General features: G+C 35.7%; 1 protein-coding gene and 3 long non-coding RNA genes across 6 annotated transcripts in view; 3 read left to right on the top strand and 1 right to left on the bottom strand.

Moving 5' to 3' along the window:
• The window catches only part of LOC115210656 (charged multivesicular body protein 2a), a 40,368-nt gene extending 38,910 nt beyond the window's left edge, over positions 1-1,458 (top strand). The window contains exon 5 of one of the 2 annotated variants that reach the window (XM_029779311.2): positions 976-1,458. In XM_029779311.2, the coding sequence (XP_029635171.1) occupies positions 976-1,100 (125 nt within the window). In that variant the 3' untranslated portion in view covers positions 1,101-1,458. The remainder of the gene's footprint in view (positions 1-975) is intronic. The other variant, XM_029779312.2, reaches the window with a different exon arrangement.
• An 18-nt stretch (positions 1,459-1,476) lies between these two features.
• On the top strand, positions 1,477-19,978 carry LOC118763043. 2 transcript variants are annotated; one of them, XR_004998795.1, is made up of 3 exons: positions 1,482-1,498; positions 5,991-6,413; positions 19,954-19,978. It is a non-coding gene; the product is annotated as an uncharacterized LOC118763043 (long non-coding RNA). The 2 variants fall into 2 exon arrangements; XR_004998794.1 differs by lacking the exon at positions 19,954-19,978 and having other exon boundaries at positions 1,477-1,496; positions 5,991-6,335.
• LOC118763044 lies at positions 1,669-3,803 on the top strand. The gene is made up of 2 exons (XR_004998796.1): positions 1,669-2,511; positions 2,759-3,803. It is a non-coding gene; the product is annotated as an uncharacterized LOC118763044 (long non-coding RNA).
• On the bottom strand, positions 9,820-21,621 carry LOC118763045. Its single transcript, XR_004998797.1, has 3 exons — positions 21,610-21,621; positions 11,414-11,424; positions 9,820-9,950 (listed from the first exon to the last, which is right to left on the bottom strand). It is a non-coding gene; the product is annotated as an uncharacterized LOC118763045 (long non-coding RNA).
• Between the last annotated feature and the right edge of the window lie 366 nt (positions 21,622-21,987).

Below are 21,987 nucleotides of genomic sequence, written 5' to 3'. Positions count from 1 at the left end.
AAAAGATTTGGACTGAAAACAACAGGGAAGGTAGAATCAACAGCAAAGAGCAGACCATTGAAGAGAGAAAGACGGATTGCAAAGATTCGAGAAGAGAAGAAAAAACTCAGAACAAAATGGAGGGATGCAAAGGAGGAGGAAAGAGAAGGGCTAAAGCAGCTATATGAAGAGATAAAAAAGAGGCATCGAGATCTGCTAAGAAAACAAAGAAGGAGGAGCAGAAGAAAGGAGAGAGAAAAACTATCGTAGCTTTGTGAACAATCCCTATCAAAATGCGAAACATCTATTTACCGACAGTAAAAGTGGAAAATTGGATTGCATGAAAGAAGAGCTCGAACAACATCTGAAAGAGACATACAGTGACTCTGACAGAAATAAAGTACTCCCAGAAATGCATGGACTGAAGAAACCACCTGAACCAAGGGTACCATTTGATTTGAGTGGCATCAAACAGAAAGAAATGGATGAGTTCATAAGAAAAGCAAGAACAAAAAGTTCACCAGGGAACAATGGAGTGAGCTACAAGGTATATAAATATTGCCCGAAATTTGCAGCTGTTTGCACTGATAAGAGAAATGTGGAAGAAGAAAGATGTAGCGGAGCAATGGTGTATAGCCGAAGGTATCTATCTACCTAAAGAGAAAGATGCAAAAACACTAGGACAATTTAGACCAATTTCATTATTAAATACTGACTGGAAAATCGTTTGGAATTATTGCTCTCTCTCTCCAGCAGTCACATCCATGTTTTTCCAGTAGATGAAGGGAGGGGGATCAAGAGAATGTTTGCATCTGCTTGCAACTACATAGGCACCTAAAACAATTAGCAAAAGCATCATACCAGCTATCAGATCATACTTGCATGCGAGTCGCAGCTAAGCGTTTTCTCATCCCTCTCTTTAATTACCTGTTATATTTGATATCTTACTAATTTCTTTTTATTTACGTTTCTCTCCATTTCTCTCTTGTGATACAGGACTACCCAGTGCCAGTGGCACTCTGGCTCCTGGAGCTAAACAACAAGCTCAGGCAGCAGCAGCAGGAGTCAACGATGCAGATGCTGACTTAGAAGCCCGTTTAGAGAACCTTCGACGACAGTAAAATGCAATGATATATGAGTGTATGAATGCATATGTTTGTTTGTGACAAGATTTGAGTTGGTTGAAGTTTCTTTTTGTTATTTCACTGAATGAATGTGTGTGTGTATGTGCATATACACACATGCATACACACACACACACACACACACAACACACACACACTAAAACCAACCTTTCACATTTTCTAACTTAAAGTTTCTCATTGCTAATTTGTTACTATAAGTTTGGGAATGTGAAGTGTCAGCTTTATTGAATATGTCATAATACTACTCTACACATGCACACATGTGTATATGAATATATATTTACATATACATATTCACACGTGCACATACATTTGTACATATTTATTTACAAATGTATGTGTATAAATATATATATATATATATATGTGTGTGTGTGTGTGTGTGTATACTTGTACATATCTATATAAACATTTATATATATATATATATATATATGTGTGTGTGAGTTATTTATCTATCTGCATATATATATATATATATATACACACACAGTCACACTTATATGAATGTATGTAATTATACGTGTACATATCTCTGTATACATGTATTTATGCATATATATATATATATATATATATATATAAAAATTTATCTATGTTTATGAGGGTATTTATCTATATATATCTACATATTTATGTATATATACACACACACAAACACTATGTTAAAGCGCTGAATAGTGACCTACACATATTCAGCATCGAATCAATATTTCTCCTGTCAGTTTTTTTCCACTGTCCACTTCTCTCTCTACAACTTCCTTCACCCAATAATACTCCCAATCAGCCAGTAGTTTCACAGTTCCTCTCTTGACATCAGGAGTGTATTCTGTCTATTGCCAAGACTCTTGTCTCTGAAGTATTCCTCTCCACCAAACTATAATTAGGTACTCTAATGAATAAAGTAGTGTTAAATTTGGATATCTCTTTGGGTACAACTCAGAAATGAATGAACACCACATAAGATGATTTGCTTTAATAAATCTTCTTCTTTGTAACCCCTTCAAGTCTGAGAATGATATTTCTGCAAGTTCTTGCTGAACAACCTGTACAGATAATTTGTTTATATTGCTAAAATGTTTTTGTTGTGCATTTGCTCACTCCCTCCATCAAATCAACATCGCTTGTACAGGTGCACAGTGTGTTACATGTCTGGTATCAAAGTGATCGCAGAGCCATGTGAAATTAAATACTTTGTTCAAGAATGCAATGCACTATCTAATTTGGGAATCAAAACCACTTTGATAAATAAGTTATGCACAAAGACAAGAGCTTTTAATAGTGAACCCCCTTGTCCCATGATTGCTCCTGTGAATTACACTACATTATTGTAATTCACATGGCAATACAATACATTGAAATGCACTTATATATAATCAACAAAAAGGTTGAAAGAGACCAATTGTTTTCTCCATGAGCAGGAATCAGTATTTTAACAAATAAAAATAAAAGTGTGTTATGTAGGGCACAGACCCAGTTGAATCACTAAGAAGTTCCTTTAGCAATCATGAGCCACTAAGGTTTGATCCTATTGGGTCTGGCTTGGGCAAATATCTTCTACCATAGCCTCAGATCAGCCCAAGATTTCTAGGTGAAATTTCATAGACAGAATATATGTAGAAGACCTGCAGAAGCACTGTTTCTGTTAGTCACCAGACATGCCTATACTACACTGAGTCTACTTCAGGGTTACATGTAGGATACATGGATCTGTGGAATGCTCAGTTTCTTGCACTGTAATACAAGGTGAACCAGCCTGCAATTCAGATGACCAGCATTGTCACAACACTGAGCCTGTCTGAGGATTATGAATGGTTAATTTCATTGAATGAAAAACTGGAACTCTTGTTGAAACCAACACAGAATTGATTTACTTTTATATATACTAAGAAGATACATCTAACACAATGTGTTAAATCATTTATACTTTCACTAGTTTTAAAAGTATTTTAGCATGGCCTGGGTTATATCATCAAAGCAAGCTTAGTTGATAATTGAAACAAGTAGTGTATGTTCATTATCCTTGCTTGGTTTATTCAGACTTTTACGCAGTCTTCCCAACTTCACAGCTCTCTGAGTTTGTGGCTCTTTTTTTTTAACTTTTGGGTTTTCTGATTTTTTGGGGGGATTTTTTTCTGGAAATAATTCCTTTTAACATAAGCAATAAACACACAGGTTTAAAAACTAATTTCAAATATATTTAAAAATTGCCCACCAAAGAAAAGTGTTGACCTGCATGTTTATTGTTTATATGACAAACCTCAGTTGGTGACTCTTCCTCTTACAATCATCCCCTATGCATTCTGTCTTTCTCTCTGTTAATATGAAATTGTAAGTTCTGAAAGTTCATGACTGAGTATATGTGTGTGTGTGTGTATATATATACATATATATATTAGAAAGTTAGAAGTTATGGCCAGTTATTGGTTTTGCATCTATAAAGCACTTAGCAGTATAAGGAACTTGTCAGACTTAAATGGCTGAAGGTGCATAACCTCATGCATCTTCAGCCTTATGAGTCTGATGAGTCTCCTATGCTGCTAAACACTTTCTAGGTGTGAAACCAATGATCATTCTATGACCAACCATAACTTCTTCCTAAGAAATATATCACTGCTCTAATACTTTAGACTGTTCTTTTTTGGATATATGGACTACTGACAAGATATATAAATATATTAAAAAAAAACTATAATAAATGCACAGACAAATGGAAAATAGACACAGAAGGTCACCAAATCCTCATCAGTTATTGGCCAGAGGGTCAAATGCAATTTCACGCCTTCAATGATAATATTGCTACCCTCTGGTGGTGCCAGTAGCTCGTTGTTGGGGACAGCAGAATTGGTGCAACCGTTAGAGAGACATCCTGGCTGTTTTCATTGGTATCAAAGGGTTCAAAATCCCACTGGTATTCATCAAACAGTACTCAATTATATAACGAAGATAACGAGTACCTTGCTTTTCCAATTTTCCCAGTCTTCTCCCAATATTGATCATGCTGTTTGAGAACACACAGGTGTGTGACATACACTGCACACCTAATTAGACCTCTTAGGTAAGTGTTAAAATATGTCTGTGTGTGTGTATATACTTTATTTGTAGATTAACAATGTTACTAATGGTTTTCATGTTGGGTGCTTGCAATTTTTCAAACATTCCCTTCAAAAATTTTAGAAATTCACTTCCATGTTAGATGACATGGAAATGGATTACCAACATTCTTAAGTGGAACTCTTGAAAAATTGTGAACCTCCCACATGAAAGCATTGGTATCTATCATTGTTAATCCACAAGAGTATGTGACAGGAAGAGCATCCAGCTGTAAAACTATTATACATGTAAACCATGCTAGCCTGGAACAATAGACAGAAAAACAAATGACATCTAATTATATATGTGTGTGTATTTGTGTACATAAATATATATATATATTTATATATATGCATACATACAATTATATACATATAAATATATATGCACATATTTATACACACATATACATACGTATGTGTGTACATATGTGTGTGTATGTGTGTATGTGTATATATATATATATATATATATATATATATATATACACAGACACATAAATATATATGTACATATACACACAGATACATAAATATATATATAGATATATGTGTTGTGTGTGTGTGTGTGTGTGTGTATTTCAAAAGTTGATAAGTATGTTGAATGAATGACAAAGAAGTATGCAATACTCCTAGAATGAACAGTTTATTTAAGCTGAATATTTATCTTGTGAATCCAGTTTCACACCACGCTGCAAATCTTCGTCTGAGAACTGTTACAACCTGATGCAATTGTTTACATCCATTGGTGTGGCCTCTTATTAATGTCTATTCACACACATACACATATGATTACATGTTGGCATACTGGATTATTTCTTCATACTTGGTGAGTATCATACTTGTCATAAAGCCTGATGGTGTTGAGACTTATTGGTGGGTGCAGCTGACAGCACATCAATTACACAAAACCTTTAGGTCTGAGAGAACATAATCCAGTTTACCAACACACAGTTACAAACTCTACATGCAGGTGTGCATTGAGCACTTTTTATATCTGCATAAAAACGTAAATACTATGTGTGTGTGATATATACATATATATATATATATATATATATATATATATACAAAATAAGAAAATGGAGAAATACACCTTAATCAATAATCAACTACCAGATAATACCCAATCACATAATTCATTAACCCACTACATATGAACATCAAAGTCAAACATAATAGTACAGAACAAAACAATGCACATCAATGAGTAATATGATACAATAAGTACAATATGTATGTTTGACCTTGATGTTCATATGTAGTGGGTTAATAAATTATGTGATTGGGTATTATCTGGTAGTTGATTATTGATTAAGGTGTATTTCTCCATTTTCTTATTTTGTATTATAAATTTGTGGTAAAACATTTTACCTTCGCCCATATAATACAATAAATGAATTAATTGCATCGCAATTCTTAACATTTATGTATTAACTTTGTTGGGTGCTTTACTGGCAGTATATTGGATATATGTTATCCCAGTATATTGGATATATGTTATCTCAATTTATATATATATATATATATACATACACACATGTAATGTTTTGGTTCTCTGACAAAAGAATGTAATATACATAATTATTTTTATGTGTATATAATATTTGTTGTAATAGCAAATGCTAAACTACTTTGCTTCACTGCTTGAACATCTACTGCTGTTGGACTGTGTGTGTGTGTATGTTTGAGCATGTATGGAAGTGTATAATAACTATACAGATGTATATAACTATAACAGATGTATAACCACAGATATATAATAACTATATAGATGTGTGTGTGTATCTATATATATTTATATATACAGACATGGCTATATGGGTAGAAGTTCACTTTACAATCAACATGGTTTGGGGTTCAGTCTCACTGCATAGTTCTTTGGGCAAGTGTCTTCTTTCAACCTACAGGTCAACCAATACCTTTTAATGGGATTTTGTTAATGTAAGCTACAGGATAGCTTGTGTGTGCCCGTTGGGCATTTGTGTGCATGTATGTGTGTGTGTGTATGAGTATTTGTGTTTGTTTTTTTCACCACTTGACAAACAGTGTTGGCTTACTTTCATTGCTGTAACTTTGGGCTAGAAGAAACCGCTACAATAACTAACAGGTATAACACGGAAAATAACTGGTATCAGTTTAATCAGATATAACTGTCAAGGCAGTGCCCAGCTATGGCCACAATCCAATGACTTAAGTAAAAGAACAAAAGAATATATATATATATATATAGTATGCACACAGATACATATATATGTATATACACACACACACACTAATATATATTAATAATATTTAACAGAATCAGCAGAGGTAGTCAAGGACGGAAAGTTTCATGCATTAACACTTACCAAACACATAAAACTCTTGGCCCTTGAGTCACTCTGTTGCTTCTTCTAAATAATAATTGAAATAAAAATATATGTGGTAAGAAGCTTGCTTCCCAACCACATGGTTCTGGGTTCAGTCCCACTATGTGGCACCTCGGGCAAGAGTCTTCTACTGTAGCCTTGAGCTGACTAAAGCCTTGTGAGTGGACTTGGTAGATGGAAACTGAAAGAAGCCTGTTGTGTATATATATATATATATATATATATATATATACATATATATATTTGTGTGTCTGTGTTTTCCTCCCACCAACGCTTGGCAACTGATGTTGGTGTGTTTATGTCCCTGTAACTTAGCGGTTCAGCAAAAAGAGGCCGATAGAATAAGTACTAGGCTTACAAAAAATAAGTCCTAGGGTTGATTTGTTCAACTAAAGGCAATGCTCCAGCATGGGTGCAGTCAAATGACTGAAAGAAGTAAAAGAGTAGAACAAAGAAGAGTATACATGGATGTGGATGTCAATTATTTTATGTGAACTGATGGGTGGTGGTGATCATCATTGTAATCTATTCAATATCTGCTTTTCTATGAAACATTACAATGACTCTTGTATAGCGTGTGTGTGTATGTATCTACATCTGTTACATTTTGCACATATGTGCTGGAATAAATAAATTTTATATTCTTAAAGAAGGCAGTGATTCCTGTGATGTTTTTTTTTTTTTTCTGTATTCCATCAATGTGATATTTTTCTATAATTTAGTGGGGAATTCACTCAGAGCCCTTCTACTGCATTGGTCTGTTTCTTATATATTTCTTCTTTCTGTTACATTGCCTTGTGTCTATTAACTACAATATTGAAAATGTTTTGTGGAACAATGGCAGAAGGATTAGAATGTTAGACAAAATATCTTGCAGCATACATTCTGAGTTCAATCCTGCTGAGGTTGATTTTTATCATCTATTCTACTCATTGGAATTTATGTGGATTGACAGAATCATTAGAGCTTTAGAAAAAAATGCCTTATGGTATATATTTCTTCCATGTCTTACATTCTAAGTGCAAATCCTGCCGAGGTCAACTTAGCCATTCATCCTAGTGCTAGATTCACTATTACTGACTAGTCCTCCTCATTCCAAAACCACTGACCTTGTGCCTAAATTAAAAACCATTATTATATTTATTATCACTATCAGTGTAATAATACAAATATTATTTGTTTCAAATTTTGGCACAAAGCCAGCAATTACGGGGAAGGGGTAAGTCAGTTACATTGACCTCATTATTCAACTGGTACTTAATTTATTGTCCCTGAAAGGATGAAAACAAAGTCAGGCCCAGCAGAATTTGAACTCAGAACATAAAAATGGACAAAGTGCCACTAAGCATTTTGCCCAACATGCTGCCTTATATTATATAAATGAAATTATATTTATTATTAACAAACACCTCCCTTCAAAATCCTGGCCTTGTGCCAAAATTATTAATAATGTCATTGGATTGGCAGAATTGTTTGAGCATCATAAAAATGATTAAAACTACTTCTTTCAGCTCTTTACATTCTGAATTCATATCCTGTGAAGATCAACTCTACCTTTCATCTCTCCAGAGTTGGTAAAATAAAATACCATCAGAGTATCAGGTTAGTTTAATCAGCTAACCTCTCTCATAATTTCCTGGCCTTATGCCTATTTTAAAAGCAGTTAATATTATGGGAGGGCTGTAAATAAGGTAAAATGATGGCACACCAGATCATACGCTTTGCAGTATTTAATTATTTTGATGAATCCAATCCTGCTCAGCTGGTAATTTATTTTATCAACTCCAAAAGGATGAAAAGCAAAGTGAGCCTCAGTGGAATTTGAACTCGGAAGCTAAAGCTAGAAGAAATGCTGCTAAGTATTTTGTCCAGCGTGCTAACTATTCTACCAGCTCACTACCCTGATATAACCCATATATTGAAGTCAGTCTTTTTGGCTTGACTTGTTCCTTGCAAAACAATTTGGACTTGTGACAAGAAGCTGCTTATAAAACAGACACCTCCAACCACCCAGCAAAGCAATGTCACAAAATCCTGACACTACTGTTCTGATAATGCTAATTTTTTTTCCAACTTATTTCATCATCCTAATAAATTATTTCCCTCCAAGACTTAGAATGCATACTAGCTGTACTTCCTATATTGCAACTCCTTATATGGAAACCAAACATAAGACTTTGCTGGTATTTTTTAATATTTTTTCTTCAATAAACTCAATCTTCTAAAAAATTTTCTTTTTTTTTTTTTCACAAAAGTTTACTTTATAATATTTCTGCTTTATATGTGCAGCTATTATTCTATGTATGAGGTCTAATGTGTGAAGTGGCCATCATTACTGTAATCAGTTTATATTATCTGCTTATGTTTATTATTTATTGTTGTCTGGTATTTAAATTTTTCTTCTAAGGTTGATAAAATAAGGTATCAGTGAGTACGGGAGCTTATATAAGAAAGTTTTACTATTAGAGCTTAGTTTTGGACAAAATGACTTGCTGTATTAGTTGAGTCTCTTTACATTTTATGTTCAAGTGCCACTAAGGCCAGCTTTGCCTTCCATCATCAATAAAATTAGTACCACTCAGATGCTGGTTTTAATATATTTGACTAAACCATTCCCCCATCAAATTTGCTAGCTTTGCACCTAAGAAACTGTTAGCATTAGTTGTAGTGGAAGACGGCAAACTGTCAGAATCCTTAGTGTCAGGTAAACTGCTTTCCATTATTTTTTAAAGTCCTTTCTATTCTCGCCAAATCTCGCCACGGTCAGCTTTGCCTTTCACTCCTCTAGTGTTGATAAAATAAGTACCAGTTAAGCACTGGAGTTGATGTTATCTGCTTGCTCCCACCACTAAAATTTCTGGCCTTGTGCCAAAATTTGAAATCATTATTGTTAATGGAAGATTGGTAGAATCAGTAGATTGACAAACAAAGCACCTTGCAATATTTAGTTACAGCTCTTTATGCTCAAAGTTTGAATCCTGCTCAGGTTAATTTTTGTCTTTCAAAAACCCCTTCTGGGCAGTGTGGATGAAATAAATACCAGTGAAGTACCAAGGTCAATATAATCAGTTGTTTCTTACATCATTTTTAGTACTACTCTCTCCAAAAGAAATTTAAAGTCTCGTATCCCTATTACAAACTATTATTATTATCATTTGGTTTGACTCGGGTTCGGTCTTATTTTTAGTAGGACTTATGTGGGTAGTAGGTTACTGCCTATACCCCTGTTATCCACAAGTTTTCAGTAGTCTTCCAAATGCTTAGAACCTTCCTGATGATCCTTGCTCTCCCTAAGAGACAAACTTTCTGTAGGAGCTCTACAGGGCATTCTATTTCAATCTCCTTCAGCCATTTGTATATATCTTGGCTTATTATTCCCAACCTTTACAGTTTTCATATTCTAACTTATTCCTCTTTCAAATTTTAAGGAATTGTATTTTTTTTTTTTTTATTTTGCATCTTCTTCCTTTTCAATGCTGGAATCAAACAGGTATGATGGGTTGATTAGTAAGCAACTTCACTTTTCCTTATCTATAATCACTATGTCCAGTCTATTATTTTCTAACTTCTTGCCGATTTGAATAGGAAAGTCCTACAAAATCTTACATTTTTCCAACTCCAGTACTCTTTCAACTCGATGATTGTATCATGTGTTTCCAGCTTTCAAAGCTTATTATTATTATTAAGGTGAGCCGGCAGAATCATTAGCAAGCCAGACAAAATGCTTTGTGGCATTTCTTCTGGCTTTATGTTCTGTATTCAATTTCCATCAAGTCAGCTTTTGCCTTTCAGGGTTAATAAAATAAGTACCAGTTGAGCACTTGGGTCAATGTTATCAACTAGACCCCACCCCCAAAACTTCAAACCATGTGTTTATTGTAGAAAGAAAGAATGATTATCATCATTATTGTTGTTGTTGTTCTTATTAAGGCAGTGAGCTGGCAGAACACTTAGCAGCATTTCGCCCATCACTACGATCTGAGTTCAACTTATGCCAAGGTCAACTTTGCCTTTCCAGGGTTGATAAAATAAATACCAGTTGAACACAGGAGTTGATATACATTATTTACAATTGATGGATATTTGTTTTCATCTTGTTTGTTGTTAACACAACGTTTTGGCTGATATACCCTCCAGCCTTCATCAGGTGTCTTGGGAAAATTTCGAACCTGGGTTCTCATTCCTAAGGTATTTTTTGATGTTATTATTACTATTCAGGTTACTGCCTGGAATCGAACTTGGGATCTTGGGGTTAGTAGCCTGCACTCTTAACCACCACACCATATGCCCGTCAAATATCTGTCAACTGTAAATAATGTACATAATTCCTCATCTCTTAAATATAGAACTGGGGTTGATGTAATCGATACATCCCTTCCCCCAAAATTGCTGCCCTTGTGGCAAAATTTAATGCCACCATTATTACTACTACTACTACAACTAAGGTGGCAAACTAACAGAACCATTAGCATGCTGGGCAAAAACGCTTAGCATTCCATCCATCCTTGTGTTCTATGTTCAAATTCTGCTTTGGTGACTTTGCCTTTCATTCTTTCAGGGTCAATAAAATAAGTACTAAGCACCAGTTGCATATGGGGGTTGATGTAATCAACTAACCCCCACTCCCAAAAAGATTTCAGGCCTTGTGCCTATAGTAGAAAGGATTATTATTATTATTATTGCAAGCTGGCAGAATCGTTAGCATGTCTGACAAGATGTTTAGTGGCATTTATTCCAGCACTTTAGATCCTGATTTCAAATACTACAGTCAACAAAATAAAGTACCAATTGAGCACTGGGGGGATGGGGTGTCAATGTATTTGACCAATCTCCTCCCTTTAAAATGACTGCCTTTGTCATTGAGAGCAATGAGAAAGAGGACCATTAAAGCTCTGAATGTAATTGCTTTGCATATATACATCTCTTTGTACTATGCATTCAAATCTTTGTGGGACCGTCTTTATTTTTCATCCTTCTAGTGTCGAAGAAATGAGTATCCCTCAAGTGCTGGGCCCCATATAATCAACAGCTCCCCTCTATCCTTCCATCCACTTTCAGGCCTTGTACTTATGTTAGAAATGGTGAATTTATATTTGTTCCAGCTCTTTACATTCTGGGTTCAAATCCTATTTGCCTTTCATCCTTCTTGGGTGACTAAAATAAGATACCGGTCAAACATTGAGGTTGCTTCAGTCAACTAGCTCCTCTACCTAAATTTCAGGTATTGTTAGAATGTCTATTTTAGAAATATTACTATAATATTAGCATTGCCCCTTTAGCATTCAGATTACTCTGTTAAATATAAAGCTCTTTTATTAGTGATTGTGTTGAATTAATCATGCATTATCTTATTGCTTTGAGGTTTTGATGATGATGATCATTATCATCATCGTTTAACGTCCGCTTTCCATGCTAGTATGGGTTTGACGATTTGACTGAGGACTGGCGAACCAGATGGCTGCACCAGGCTCCAATCTGATCTGGCAGATTATCTACAGTTGGATGCCCTTCCTAATGGTGACCACTCCAAGAGTGTAGTGGGTGCTTTTACCTACCACCGATACGAGGGCCAGTCTGGCGGTACTGGCAATGGCCACACTCAAATGGTGTTTTTTACATGTCACCTGCACAGGAGCCAGTCCAGCAGCACTGGCAACAACCTCGCTCGAATGTTTTTTAACGTGCCAGTAAGGCGATGCTGGTAACAATCACGCTCAAATGGTGATTTTTACGTACCACCAGCATGGAAGCCAGTTAGCTGCTCTGGCAACGATCACACTTGTATGCTGCTCTTAGCGCTCCACTAGCACGGATGCCAGTCATCGAATTTGATTTCAATTTCACTTGCCTCAACAGGTCTTTGCAAGGCTAGATATGGCCAGTTTGAATGTAAAACATGTAGAATATTTGACCAGCTATGGCCGGTTTAAATGCTAAAGGATTAAAGGCAGCAAGCTGGCAAAATCATTAGCATGCCAGACAAAATGCTTGGCAGCATTTCTTCCAATTTTATGTCCTGAGTTCTAGTTCTGCCACAGTTAACTTTGCCTTTCATCTTTTCAGTGTCTGTGAAATAAGTATCAGTTGAGCACTCAGAATTTCAAACTTTGTGTCTATAGTAGAAAGGTTTATTCTGCCACAGCCAACTTTGTCTTTCATCCTTTTGAGGATCAGCAAAATAAGTGTGTGATGTAATGGAGGGTCAATAAAATAAGTATGAGATGTAATCAACTAATCCTGTTCCCACCACCACCACCACCAAATGCCTATAGAAAAAAGGAATTATCATTATTATTATTATTATTATTAGCATTTTATTTTCAATGAGAACACAATTTGTTCATGCTACATGGCTGGAAATAATTTATATTAATTTTTTTATCAGGGTCTAATTGCATAAGAAACAAAGAGATTTTTTTTCTGTTATTAATGCTAAATTATGAACAAAACATTGCAAATGAAAGGTATTGACTGCCTCAAAACTTTCAGTAAAACTAAAACATATTGTTGAGATATTTGATGTATCAACGCCATTTTAACTCAATGTTGTCCTCTCAAGCTCAGGTAAAATTTTGGGTTTTTTTCTCTCTCCTCAGTAACTCTTGCAATATAGAGTGCCTTCTGATACTTCACTTAACCTACATGTTAATAAAGTTGAAGAAATTGAAATGTAATAAAGATCAAGATAAAAACTATATAATTATCCATAGATGTGTGCATGTGTGGTGTATTTTATATGCATGTGTTTGTGTGCATGTATAAATATATGTTGAGATAGTTTGACATCTCATTACCACTATCTCTACCTTCTTTCCAGCTACTCTTGTCCACTCTTATAAAATGCAGGGTAACCTTGTTTCATCTCTATAAGACACCTATGCTTGTCCTTCTGTCATACTTTAGCCTCTCAACACCTGGCATAAATCTACTGGCCTACCCCCACTCTCAAATACTTGTCATCACCACCACTACTTGTCAAAGGGACTTTTATCCTTTTTCCTATTCTTTTCTTGGCTTGCAAGTTATTTGGCAACCTTCCTAGTGCTAGTGGCACCAAAAAAAAAAGCATCTAGCACACACAGTAAAGTGGTTGTCATTAGGAAGGACATCCATCAGTAGAAAGCATGCCAAGCTGATGCAGTCCTGGGACTCAGCAACACCTATCAAATCTTCCAATTCATACCAGCATCAAAATTGAACATTAAATGATGATATATATCATACTAAAATAAATGTGATTCATTAAAAATGGTCAGGTTTCATTTTATTCAAGCTTTTCAAATAAATTCATTTGAAAAGTTCATAGAATAAAATATATTGCTATCTACGGTAAATCACATTTATTTTAATTTATTACATAATGAACTCTAACTCCATCTTAAGTCCTTTGAGAGTGGTTTTATGTTGATACCTATACTTTCAAATGTGTATATGAAAGAGAGAGAATGTAATGGCATAAACACTTGTGAATAGCTTTATTTTATAGGACAGAAAATATAAGTGCCCAATACACCTTCATATTAGATTGTTGGTGATTAACCCTAGATAAGCCCTAAGCAAGCAGATGTATGATCAAATGTGTTCCAACCATAGCCATTGCTTTTTCTTGTTTGTTTTTCTAAGATTACACTGTCCAGTATGACCATTTTATTAAGAAAGCTTGCTCTATCAATAAGATTATAACTTGTATCAACTTCATCTTCAGAATACATTTCGATATATATTTTGTGCTTTGATCACTTTGCACGTCAATTATCATCAGATATCTTATTCTTGGATCTGTACAGAGTTCTTGCCTGGATTTAAACTAGAAACTTTTATTGGTAAATTATGAATTTTTTTGATAAGGACATTACTGACTTTAGTTTAGAAAGAAAGGTTCCTAGTGAAAATCCAGTCTTGAATTAGGTAACAAAAATACATCTGAAGCCAGAGATTTAAGTGATTGAAGCAACATTGATGTAAATAAACTCTGTAAATATAAAGGTTAATTGTCTGGAAAATTATAACTTTAATTGTATCCATAGTTTGACATTAGTGATATTTTAAAAAATACATCTGAAGATTTAGGTTTATTGCATTATTCTAGATATAGATTAATAAAAAAAACTGGCACTCTTTTACAATGATGAGGTTAATTGTCTGGATGAGTATTCCAGTTGATCTGATCAATGGAACAGCTTGCTTGTAAAATTATTGTGCAAGTGGCTGAGCACTCCATAGACATGCATGCCCTTAACATAGTTCTCAGGTAGATTCAGCATGACAATGTGACAAGGCTGGCCCTTTGAACTACAGGTATGACTCATTTTTGCCAGCTGAGTGGACTGGAGCAACGTGAAATAAAGTGTCTTGCTAAATGATATGACACACTAGCAGAAATCAATCTCACGACTCTATGATCAGAAGCCAAATATCCTAACCACTATGCTACATGCAGATAAATAGACTGATAGAGCATCGATCTGACTGCTATTCTGAGGGTCAATGACCCTTAATTCTCCACTGACACTGCACAATGTACACAACATACTTAATCCATGACAGCCCATTCACTTTGTCTGTTAATAAGTGTTATGGAACAAACACAGCTCAATACTGCAATTAGCAAATAATAAATGTAATGTCTGATAACAAGAACTCTCTACAAAGTAGTCTTCTTTTACAATTCTGAAGATGCTTGATCTTCAACATCTGCAAGGTTACTAAGACTAATTCTACAACTCAAAGGAGAATGAACTCTCATGGTTTATGATACTAACATTTCAAAACCATGTTGTCTTGATAGAAATCTTGATTAAACACTAAGTACAAACATACTTCTTTTTTTTAATCACTGCATCTGAACTCTCCCACTGTGTATGTGTGTGTGTGTGTGTAAGCTGTACAGTTTGGCAAGTAAATTGATCTGAAATCATATTGACAGTGAAGCAGTTTGTAGCCTTTGTGGCCATTAAAACATACTTGTACTGTTATAGTAACTTTTGCTGAATCATTATTTTATAAAAACATATATCAGGTGCAGGTGTAGCTGTGTGGTTAAGAAGCATGCTTCCCAACCATGTGACCTTGGGTTCAGTTCTACTGTGTGACGCTTTGGGCAAATGTCTTCTACTATAGCCACAGGCAGGTTAAAGCCTTGTGAGTGGATTTGATTGACAAAAACTGAAAGAAGCCTGTTGTATATATATATATATATATCATCATCGTTTAACGTCCGCTTTCCATGCTAGCATGGGTTGGACGATTTGACTGAGGGCTGGCGAACCAGATGGCTGCACCAGGCTTCAATCTTGATCTGGCAGAGTTTCTACAGCTGGATGCCCTTCCTAATGCCAACCACTCAGAGTGTAATGGGTGCTTTTACATGCCACCAGCACGGGGCCATTCAGGCAGTACTGGCAACGACCTCACTCGAATCTTTTACACATGCCACCGGCACAGGTGCCAGTAAGGCAATGCTGGTAACGGTCACACTCAAATGGTGTGTTTTACGTGCCACCGGCACGGAGACCATATAGCCACTCTGGCAATGATCACACTCGGATAATGTTCTTAATACCCTACTAGCACAGGGCTTGAGTGCCAGTAAGCACACTCGAATGGTGCCTTTTAAGTGCCACTGGCACGGAAGCCGGTTATCTGCTCTGTCAACGATCACACTCGTATGGTGCTCTTCGCACCCCGCTAGCACGGATGCCAGTCATCGATTTTGATTTTGATTTCACTTGCCTCAACAGGTCTTCACAAGCAAATATATATATATATATAAACTTAGATATGTTTCGACCAAAGATTGGTCCAGGCCATGTCTAACTTAATAGCACCACCTGATAGGATTATCTAAATCCTGTTTAAGTCAAGTTCTGTTTATGGTCCATTCAAGGAGTGAGTTGTATCCAGGTATGGGTGGCTTATCCGGTATTCCTTGAAGAAATCTGTCCAAACTCCGTTTAAAGGTGATGGGATCCTTTTCCTCTTTGATCTCTTTCGGGACAATGTTAAATAGAGCAGGACCTGTTGAGGAAAAGAAATTATGTTGCAGTGTACCTATATGCTGTGATCCTGAATTGGGTGGGAGACGTATGGCCCGTGGTCCCAGCCTTTGATGAACCTTGAAACTAATGTTCAGGTCATTTGGGCAAAGTTGGCGGTATATTCTCCACATCGTACAAATGATGAACCGCTCGTGGCAGCGCTGGAGAGTGTAGAGTTTCAAGGCTTTAAGGCAGTCCCAATAATCGAGAGCAGTCATGCCTTCAATTCGTTTAGTGGGTGCCCTCTAGGGTGATTCAATCCTCGAGATGTTTTGTCTTGTATGGGGAGACCACAATGGGCAGCAGTATTCGAGGTGTGACCGTACAAAGGAGGAGAAAAGTGGTATGATGACATCTTGTTCTCTGGACCGGAAGGTTCTTAAGATCCAGGAGCTCATCCTATGAGTTAGATCAACCTTATTTTTGAGGTGGGCACTCCAACTGAGATTGTCATCAACAGTTACACCCAGGTCTCTGATATTGTTAGAGGCTGTGAATGGTTCCCCTAAAGGAAGAGAGTATGGCTGTTTTAGTGTGAACTTTCATCCAAAATGCATCAGCTCAAATTTTCCCTCGTTTAGTTGCCTTTTGTTTTTGTCTGCCCATTGACTCAGCATATAGATCATTCATTCATTCATTCATACATACATACATACATACATACATACATACATACATACACACACACACACACACACACACACACACACACACCACACACACACACACACATACATACATACATATATGGTGGTTGTCTAGTCCTTATGTAGTGTCTGATCACCCCCTGTACCTACACTTTAGAACCATCATGGCGTCTGATGTGGCTTTTTAAATCAGACAATGTTTTGAAAAGACACACACATAGATTGCATGTCCAATTTAGACCACTAAGTGCTGCAATTAAGTTCTGATCATTGTGGATCTTAAAATCTCTTTTGAGGCCTTTGTTAGATTTGCAGACCTTATGGCATACATGATACTGAAATGTGTGCACAGACATATAGGCAGAATAGTTTGTTGAGGTTCGTTTTCCATGAGTCTGCAAATGAGATTTGAGCTCAGCGAAAGAAAGGCATGATCTGTAACAAACTGTACACACATATCATCATCATCATCATCATTGTTTAACATCCGCCTTCCATGCTAGCATGGGTGGAAGGGTTTCACAAGAGCTGGCCAGGTAGAAGCCTGCACCAGACTTCTGTGACTGTTTTGGCAGGATTTTTAGAGATGGATGCCCTTCCTAACACCGACCACTCAGAAGAGTGGACTATATATAATGAATTTATAATAAAGAATAGCAATTTATATCCGGTGGTGGCTATATGGAGCAAGGCCAGATTGAAGACAGTTAAGTGGTTGGTATAGCAAAAGTCACTTTTTGGAGGTGGATATTCACAGATGTTCAGAAAATCTGTCAATACATATATATATATATATATATATATATATATATATATATATATATATATATATATAGACACACACAGATATATATATATATACATATATATATATATCATATATATATATATATATATCATATATATAGACACACACAGATATATATATATATACACACTCACACACAGATATATATATATATAATAATACTATATTTGTTCCACGTCCTCGCATTGTTGTGTTTTCTCTTTGTGTTTTCATGTTTGGATTAACTTTATATATATATATATATGACAAGTTTCTTTCAGTTTCCATTTACCAAATCACCTCACATGGCTTTCATTTCTCCAGAGCTATAGTACAAAACACTTGTCCAAGCTGGCAAGACTATATGGTTGGGAAGCAAGTTGTGAGGCTAAAATGTAGGGCAAGTGTTGGAACATTACCTAGTTTCATTGTGGTTATGTAAGCAAGATCTATATTTCTATTTATTTTTACTATTCAGTATTCGTTAAGAAAGAAAAAAAAGATGCTTTACAATTTATGTGAGTACTAAAGTACTATGTAGCTTTTGTGTTCTTTTATTGTCAGATCTTTACCACAAGCTGACACATACACCAATACATCATATAATAAACATAGTTCACAACCTATTAAAGATGTATGCAGTTAGGTTATTGGGCTCACAATCTTTAGGTCATAGGTTCTATTTTCAGACTGGTGGCATATAGTGTCCTTGAGCAAAGTATTTCATTTCACATTGCACCAATCCACTCAGCTGAAAATGAGTACCAATAGCAGGTAGCAGTTGTATGTTAATTTTGCATCAGACTGGTGAAGTTTTATACATGGAGGAGCCTTATATTCTCAATTTCCTAAATAACTTGGAAACACAGATTAGCCCTGACTTCATAAATCTGTTAGCTCAAGGTAGAATTTTGGTACACAATCTGAAAACAGGGTATATATACCTTGATAATGTCAGGGTTAATAATGGTGATGGATGACAAAATCAGTAGAATAGCTGACAACATTCCTCACAGTATTCATATAGTTTTATATGTAACTTTTTAGATTACTCAGAAGGTTGAATAGGTGCAGCAGCCTTCTAAGACTGATAATTGATTTTGCTGATACCCACCCAGCCTGCTCATCAACAGGAAAATGTGGGTGGAGAGTTTTGTCCAAATATTTGCAAGAACTTAGCAAAAGGCAACTAGGGATTAGACAGTAGGGTTAAACACCAGTTTTTTTTTTTACTTCTTTTTTTTCTTTTTCTTGATTTAATCAAAAAAGGAAGGGTGGTGTCTGTGATACTTTTCAGAGTCACTGAGAGTGGTTGGAGGAAATCAGTCTCAAACTGAAGACCTGGCCTGCATTATTCTTGCAGCAGAGTGAACTCAGCTAAGTGTCAGATGGCAATAGTAAATGGGGAAAACAGATAAGTTTACCATCAAGAAACCAGGAATGGTCCCTCCTGCAGACTCCCATCCACTTCCAATCTACCAAACTTCATGAATGAAAAATGGTTGATGACACTTGCTCAAGATATCATGCAGAGGAATTGAATCCAAAACCATATAATTTCAAATCAAAATTATCAATAAAACCATACCTATGTCAATTTTAATCTTACAGTTCTGAGTTCAACTCACACTGTAGCTGAATTTGCCTTATTTTTCTTTTTTCTTTTTTCTTTTTTTTAATCAATGTAATTAGTACTAGATACTTAATTAGGTTGATTTTCCCACAAAATCACATTATCTTACAACAATGTTAAAAACCAATCTAAGAGCAGTTGAGATTAAAAGATATAAAGCAACGTCAGGTTACCAAAGTTTGACTCTTTGTTTTCACTTGTGACACTTTCCAAGGAATGAGAGAAAGACAATGTGAGAATTGTTAACAATTTGGACAAGAGACAAGAAAAAGTGTGTGAGAGAGAGATATTGGCTTAGTCTAGAACTGAAGCTGTATCACAAACTTAGCTTTCTAGGAGCTTACCACTATATGACAGCAGGAATAAGCTCTTAGATATTAGTACATTGAAATTACAATCTCACAATCACCAAGCACACCCTCTCTCTCTCTCTCTCTTTCACGATTTTAATCCCGATATCACAGCTGCACTAAGTATGCTTTTCTTTGCAGAATTAATCCTTTTGCTGTATTACATAATTTATGCCACATGCTCATTGTCAAATTACCAACCACCAGCTGAGAATAACCAAATAAATACAACCCAACAAAAGAGATGCTATGCAGTCACTCAGTTTGTTAGAAATGACAACCAAAATCTTCTTCAATCCATACTCTCCAATACCTTACGAAAAGGACACATTGCAAAATGTAGTCTTAGATACACCATGCCTAAAAATGATGGGGTGATAACAGTGGCTGGAATGTCTGTTTTATCAAAGTTGACCTGGGGTTAAACAACAACAATCAATGTTTGTTTTACCTCAACTATGATCATTATTAAAAGTGATTTATTTATCAGGGCAACCTATTTTTTGAGTAAGGTTGTTCCAACTAGAACAAGCAACAAACCTCTGAGTATCATTAATACAACCATCTGAAAACAGTACAAAATCATCATGCTCCAAAACTTCTTGACACACCTAGAATTCTACTAATGTTGTATAAGGACATTGAAACAGACTGCCTTATGTCTACAAACCAATTTCAATTCAGTGCACCATCCTTCTTCATCAATAAAGTACAATGATATTGAAATACTCGAGATTGTGAATCTTTTCTGCTCTAGACACAAAGCCCAAAATTCTTTGGGAAGGGGCTATTCGATTAGATCAACCCCAGCTGGTACTTAATTTATGCAACTGGTACTTATTTTATTGAGCCCGAAAGGATGAAAAGCAAAACTGACCTCGGTGGAATTTGAACTCAGAATGTAAAGACAGAAGAAATAGACACAAAGCCCAAAATTTTAGGGGAGGGGGCCAGTCAATTAAATTGACCCCAACAGGTACTTAATTTATCGACCCTGAAAGGATGAAAAGTAAAGCTGACTTCAGAATCTAAAAACAGAAGAAATACTGCTAAGCTATGCCACCTTACTCAAGATTGTGAATGAGCACACTAAGACTAATTAGGGTGTGATAGAATCCTAGTTCTTGTCATAACTTTTATCTAGAAAAGGAGCAAATGAGCCTTCTTAGACATGGTGGTTATTTTTTAAATTTTTTCTCTTGTTTCAATCATTAGACTGTTGCCATGCTGGAGCACTGCCTTGAAGAGTTTTAGTCAGACAAATTGATCATAGTACTTTTATTTTTTTTTTTTTTTGCCTGGTACTTATTATATCAGACCACTAAGTTATAGGGGTGTAAACAAACCGACACCGGTTGTCAAGCAGTGGAAGGGGACAAAGACACACACGCACACATACACACACACACACGAACATACATGATGGGCTTCTTTTGTTTTCTATCTACCAAATCCACTCAACTAGCTTTGGTTGGCCCAGGGCTATAACAGAAAATACTTCGCAAAGATTCCTTGCAGTGGATTGAACCCAGAACCATGTGGTTGCAAAGCAAACTTCTCACCACACAGCCATCTGTCAGAACAACTATCTACAAAAGAAGTAAACATGGTTCCTTAGATGTGGTGTTATTGGAAACAATCTTGAAGACAAAACACTAGGAATTTAAACCCATTCTGTCTTGTGGATCTTTTTGTTTTAGGAAGGACTAAAAGATAGGATACACTGATATGAAACCTGAGAATTTAGTATCGTCCAGTTGTCTCATATCTTTATTGTACTACAGGAATTGTATGCAGTGCATGCTTGATTTACTATAAACAAATTCACAGAGGCATATCTTTTTGTAGTGTCATTGTCATGCAATTTCCACCTATAGTGTTGTTATTGTCAAGTCTTTTGACAATAGATGTTTTTTTTTTCTGTGACATGTACAAGCTTAACAGA

This window comes from Octopus sinensis, linkage group LG4 (genome assembly GCF_006345805.1).
Source record: "Octopus sinensis linkage group LG4, ASM634580v1, whole genome shotgun sequence".
NCBI classification, from domain to species: Eukaryota; Metazoa; Mollusca; class Cephalopoda; order Octopoda; family Octopodidae; genus Octopus; species Octopus sinensis.
Note: the sequence above shows the minus strand (reverse complement) of the source record. Positions and strands in the feature narration are given on the sequence as shown.